This window comes from Gastrolobium bilobum, unplaced genomic scaffold (assembly GCF_033153095.1).
Source record: "Gastrolobium bilobum isolate Gb01-03AN ecotype WA unplaced genomic scaffold, APGP_CSIRO_Gbil_v1 utg2660, whole genome shotgun sequence".
Taxonomy (NCBI): Eukaryota; Viridiplantae; Streptophyta; class Magnoliopsida; order Fabales; family Fabaceae; genus Gastrolobium; species Gastrolobium bilobum.
Window position 1 is genome coordinate 20618 of NW_026895171.1, and position 6714 is coordinate 27331.

A 6714-nucleotide genomic window follows, 5' to 3' on the forward strand; every position below is an offset into this window, starting at 1 on the left:
ATACTGTTGGAGGAAAGTAAAATTCTTATATTTGGAATGCTTACAGGAAAGGTTAGTGCCATTTTATATGTTTGTTTTGATATATAATCATTGGCAATTGTTTATTTAAATTTTCAATGTTATGTGATATTATTTAGTAAATATTTGGATAAATATGTTAGAATTTATAGTAAATTTTTTTCCTGATAAATTTGTGTAATTAAGATAAATATTCTAATATGTTAAATTTTTTGGCACTACTTAAAATTTTTTTCTGACTCCGCCACTGCATAATAGCAAGTTAGGCAGTAAGCATGCAGTATTAAAGACGCTAAGATCCAATCACTTATATTTTCAACTATATTTAAAATTTCATCCTAACTAAGGCTTAAGCAATCAATTGATGGGGAGATTTTCTAAATAAACTGATACTCAATTTCTTAGCATGTCAATTTTCTTTTGTCATTAAAATCTTAGCTCGTTAACTAGTTGTTTTCTTCAATTCAACCTACTTACCTACGAACTCTTTCTATGATTTTCGTATGGTGATACACTCCTTTCCTTCTGAGATGTCGTGTTCAAGGGTGCAAAATAGAAATAGATGTCTCATACGTACACCTTTTGTGTTTATTAATATAACAAACTTGTCAAACCCGACCCGACATCCTATGTTGCTTCATTCTGATTTTATTTTAACAATAAATCCTCCAAAATTTGCCCCAACAATTTGTCACCATATTATATACCCTATATATATATATATACAGCCCTTCCATATTGTTCTTGACACATTCCTTATTTCCTGGATCACAACCCAACCTCTTTAATTTGCTTCAGAGATGGCTTGTGAGACCAAGACATGGTTGGTTATGCCTCTTCTTTTCTTGGCTGCAAACTACATGCAGCATTGTGTCCAAGGGAAACCCCAAGTGCCATGCCTTTTTATATTTGGCGACTCTCTGTCTGATAGTGGAAACAACAATAACCTTCCAACTTCTGCAAAATCTCATTACAAGCCATATGGGATCGACTTCCCAATAGGCCCAACAGGAAGATTTACCAATGGCCGAACTGCAATTGACATAATTAGTAACATTTCTTTACTCTTATTAAGACCTCTAATCTCTCTTTTTCTTTTTAAGATTAGGCATTCAATGCTGCAATTAAAGATATTAAATTCAACTCTCGTTAAGAATCTTAGGGGACAAATTTTTAAGTTGGGATGAACTATCTTCTGTTAATTCAGCAATTTTTTTATAGTTCAGAAAGAAAAAAAGCTATATTTTTTTTTTTAACCAAGTGTCATTTCTCTTACTCTAAACTTTTTGTTCAGCTCAATTTCTGGGATTTAAGAAGTTCATCCCGCCCTTTGCAAACACTAGTGGTTCAGACATGCTTAAAGGTGTGAACTATGCATCTGGTGCAGCTGGAATTCGCTTTGAGAGTGGCAAGCATATGGTATTAAATCAAAGAGCCATATATCATTGTTAACATGTTCTTATCTTTATCTTCAATTGCTATTTGTAGTATATGTAGAGGAATATTTGTGTGTCAATGGCCATGCATGCCACTAAATTAGTGTTACGCAACACAGGGTGGTGATATCAGCTTGGGACAACAGTTAACAAAGCACAAATTCATATTTTCCAAAATAGCTATCAGAGTTGGAGGTTATGACAAAGCTATAGAATATCTTGATAAGTGTTTGTATTACGTGAATATAGGCAGCAATGATTACATAAATAATTACTTCCTTCCCCAGTTCTACCCATCAAGCCGCATTTATAGCCCCGAGCAGTATGCAGAAGCTCTGATTCAAGAGTTATCCCTCTATTTACAGGTATCTTACGGTTTCCTGCGTGTTTCTCACTTCGTCACACAAAATGGCACATAAACTCTTGGATCCAGTATTTACTATTAGTGAGCCGCTTTATAGGTTGTACTTGTCTTTGTTTAAGGACACTTGTAAAAGAAAAGACTTTTTTAAAAAGCTCTTAGATCTTAAAAGGTGAGGTTTTAGTCTATTAAAAAGTGATAGGATATCCTTGTTATTAATTAATGTTATTATTAAGGTTATTATCAATTTTGTTTTAATATTAGATTGATTATGTTGATTCAATAGATATATTTATTTTTACCTTTATATAATTATGATTCACCATATTTAATATGAAAGCATTAAATATGAGGAATCATAACCATACAAAGGTAGAAATAAATATAAAGTATTAAATATAAGGAGAAGAAAAAATATTTTTAGAAAGTTAGATCAGAACTGTTGAATCAACATAGTCAATCTAACGTGAAACAAAATGGTAGTAACATTAATTGATAGTAACAATATCATATCTCATCCAAAAATAGATAGGACATTCATACTATCAATTATTTCTACTACTAATTCATTACCATTCTAATTAACGTTGGATCCCACCCAACGATTTCTGAAAAGAGAGAAAAGAAAAACAACTTTGAATGTAATCCCTGAAATATATAATTATATTAGAGTGGCAGTTGATTGGTATTAGAAATAATTGATAGTATGAATATTTTGCCTCATTTAAAAAAACATTTTAGTATGTAAACAAAAAAAAAATAGATTTGACCAACTGATATATATATATAGGGAAAAACATTTCTCCGGCAACTTGAGATAAGTTTAACTCCGGCCACCCCAAAACGATGTCGTTTTATTTATTTATTTACTTATATTAATTGATTCACCTTTGAATGGTTATGATTCTCTTTTTCTCTCTCTTCCTTTATCACCATTGATCTATCTTTGTATGATTATGATTTAGTAGCCGGAGATAAAGTTATCTCCGGCAGCTTGAGAAATGATATATATATATATATATATATATATATATATATATATATATATATATATATATATAGGGTGTTCTTTTTCTCCTATTTGGATAAGACATCATTTTCTTGCAGACTCGAACTTCAAGCAGGATCCACCACTTCATAAATTTAAAATCTATAGCAGAAGAGTTCAATTTTCCTGTGGCATAAGAATTGATTTCCCCATATATATATATATATATATATATATATATATATATATATATATAGGGTTATATTTATCTTATATTACATAAGATAAACAAATTTCCTACACACACAAAGTGGAGGTGGATCTCACATCTATTTTTTCTCTCTCCTCTTACATGTGGGTCCCACTTGTAATTTTATTTCTATAACATGAAATAACCATTTTCCTACAACATAAGATAAATATAACCCATATATATATATATACATACATATATATATATATATATATATACGAAAAATAATTTATGCTATTGCTGCATACTTTTTTTTTTCTGCCTCACATACATAAAAGTAAGTGGATCCCATTGTAAAAATAAGAAAGAGAAAAAATTAGTGAGACTCACTTATTTTTATCTGAGTGTATTTTTTGTAGCAAAAGTAGAAATATTAAACCCATATATAGAGATTAATGTTTCTCATATTATAAGAGATAATTTTATCTCATACACACACATAAAAGTGTGTGAGACCTATGTTTAATTTCTGTCTCTTTTTTTTACATGAGCTTCACATACTTTTATGTATGTGTAAGAGATATCATGAGAAACACTAATCTATATATATATATATATATATATATATATATATATATATATATATATATATATATATATATATATATATATAGAGAGAGAGAGGTAGGATCCTTTGACACCAGTGTCAAATTTCAAATTTGACACCTCATCTGAGAGCTGTTAGATCAAAAAAGATCGACGACTCTGATTTACAAGCATGTGACACCATTGATCTTTTTTTATCTAACGGTTATCAGATGGGGTGTCAAATTTAAAATTTGACACTGGTGTCAAAGGATCCTACCTCATATATATATATATATGGGTTTTATTAATCTTCTTTTATATAAGATAGTTATCTTATGTTATAGAGAGAAAATAGGTGGGTCCTACCATTACAAGAAAAAAGAAAAAGAAAAAAAAAGTGGAGTGCGGAAATCGAAGTGAGAGAAAATGAGATAAGTTACATTATGTAAAAGGAGAGTAATATTTCCCTATATATATATATATATATATATATATATGTTAATGTTGTTATTATATTAATTTTTTATTATAATGCCTTTTTTTCTTGGTAAATATTATAATGTCTTTTAAATAAGTTTTGATGTACGGTTTCACTTCTAAAAATGCTATGTCAATTTTTATTTTAAAAATACTTTGTATTCGAAATACAGGTCAAGCCTATTTTAGAGAGATTTTAATTTAACCTATTTTAGCTATATTCATAAGTCAAAAGTAATAACTGATGAGGAAGGTACACATTTATTTCGTTAGTTTTTTTAAAACCGTATCAAACTTAAAAGAAACTAAACACATTGCGGATAGATACGTCTAAATGTTAAGTCCATGTATCCTAACTTAAATATTTACCGGATAAAGCCAACAACAGCGTTTATATTTGTGAAATGTGGCTGACTTTGATTTATGTACATATATGTCTATACATAAATCAACTAATGTCTTCAGAAAAAAAAAAATTATAAATCAACTAATTCCTATGTGAATGACGTGTACATGGTTTGGGTTGCAGGAAAAACCCAAGCCCAGAATAAACCAAAGCCCGGCCCTGAAAGTTAGGACTATGCTTGAAAAAGTCCACGGCTGGGCTAATTAGAGGCTGGGTTTAAAAGGCTGATAGGCCTGTATGTGACTTGAGAAGTAAAAATAGGTTCTTCTTGATTCAATTTACACGTATTAATTTAATTGTATATGTACATAATAATTTACTAACTTTAAGAAAATAAAAGCATGAAACCGGCTAAGAGCCTGTTTGAATCTTTTTCTTTTTAACCTAGAAGTTATTTTGAAGTTAAATCTAAAAAAAATCTTACAAAAAAAGTTAAAAATTATTTGATAATTACATAAATATTTTAGCTTAAAAATTACTGAAAAGCACACATTTCAAGAAAAGACTCTCTCTATCTCTATGACTCTTCATTTCAAAAAAATACATAGTTCAAGAAAAGTTGATAAAAACTTAAAAAAAGTTTCTCCTTGGAGTTTTTGACTTTTTCCTTGTTTATAAAATAAACTTTTTATTATAAGAGTGTTTTTTTAAAACCTGTTTGATCTAGCTTCTGCTTATAACGAAAAAAAAATCAAAATAAAAGCATTCAAAGAGGCATATGATTATAGAGAATCCAGATATTATTGGTGTGTTGAATACGACTGAAACTCCCCCTCCCTCCCAATTCAACCACCCCAATATGAAAAAAGGTTTATATGCTCTAGAATCACATAATACTCGGTGCTTCTTTTACCAGATATAGTAAAAAATCATACTTTTACACTACATTTGCCTTTATCGTTATTTTCACCCATATGTCACTTTTTTTCCTTTTTGGGCAAGGACCTTATGGTGCAGTACCACATAAAATTTTCTCCCCAATATGATAATGTAAAAGTAAAACTATCATGATTGGATGATTTATATTTTATAATAATAAAAGAATGGTTTTTCGGGGCAGGCTCTGTATTATCTTGGAGCAAGAAAGTACGTTCTGGTTGGGCTGGGTCGTATAGGCTGCATGCCAAATGCCATATCTACCCGTGGAACAAATGGATCTTGTGCCGAAGAAGAGAATGCTGCTGCATTCATGTTTAATAAAAAGCTTAAATCTCTAGTGGATCATTTTAATAAACAGTTCTCTGCTGATTCCAAATTCATCTTTATAAACAGCACAGCCGGAACCATTGACAGTTCGCTTGGTAAACACATGGGGTTAATTTTCTTATACTTCATTTATTAACATTATAGATTGAACAAATTAAAATTGAATGTGTAAACAACCATGGTCCATGCTTGTATTTCAGGTTTCACAGTTTTTGATGCTCCTTGCTGCCCAACTGGAGCGAATGGGCAGTGTGTTCCTGGTCAAACACCATGTCAGAAGAGGAATCATTACGTGTTTTGGGATGGATTTCATCCAACAGAGGCTGTGAACCAACTCACTGCATTTGCTTCATATAATGGGTCTGATCCAGCCTTCACTTACCCAATGGATATCAAGCAGCTTGTTCAGTCCTCATAAATCAATTCAAATTAATCACACTTCTCTATAAGTATATGCTACCCGTTTTCTATTATTGTACTACAGTTTATCATCAAGTTTTAACCAAATCATTATTGTCATTATATTTGTGCTGAATAACAGTTTAGAATAAGGGATGACTGCCCCATGCTTTTCATTTTTTCATTTTGTAAAGAATTCTCATATCTCAAAAAAGAAAATTAAGCATTTCGAGAATTATTTAATTTATATATTTTTTTAAACTGAATTAATTTTAATTTTTTTAATTTGACTTATTTACATAGTGTAAAAAAGACGAGTAATGATTATGTTAAATATTTCACCTTTATAAGATTATATATTTTACCTAATTCTAATAGGAATAAAATAAAATCATTAAAAATAAATAAATTTAATTCATTTTTTATGTACTTCAAGACACGAAGATTAAATTGAAAATGAAATTTTATATATATATATATATATATATGGGGTAATCAATTCGGGGTAATCAATTCTCCAGTCACAGGAGAATTGATCTCATTCCTGTAGAGATCTAATCATGGGACTCACCATGTTTTATTTTATTTTTTAAAAACTTATTATTGTAATTTTTGATTTGCACTTAGCAGGAGAATAGATTT

General features: G+C 29.7%; 1 protein-coding gene across 1 annotated transcript; it reads left to right on the plus strand.

Moving 5' to 3' along the window:
* Window positions 1-818: 818 nt before the first annotated feature.
* LOC133296967 (GDSL esterase/lipase At1g29670-like) lies at window positions 819-6091 on the plus strand. The gene is made up of 5 exons (XM_061496011.1): window positions 819-1068; window positions 1313-1437; window positions 1574-1819; window positions 5528-5759; window positions 5874-6091. The coding sequence occupies exons 1-5, from the start codon at window positions 819-821 to the stop codon at window positions 6089-6091; spliced, it is 1071 nt and encodes a 356-aa protein (XP_061351995.1).
* The last annotated feature ends 623 nt before the right edge of the window (window positions 6092-6714 follow it).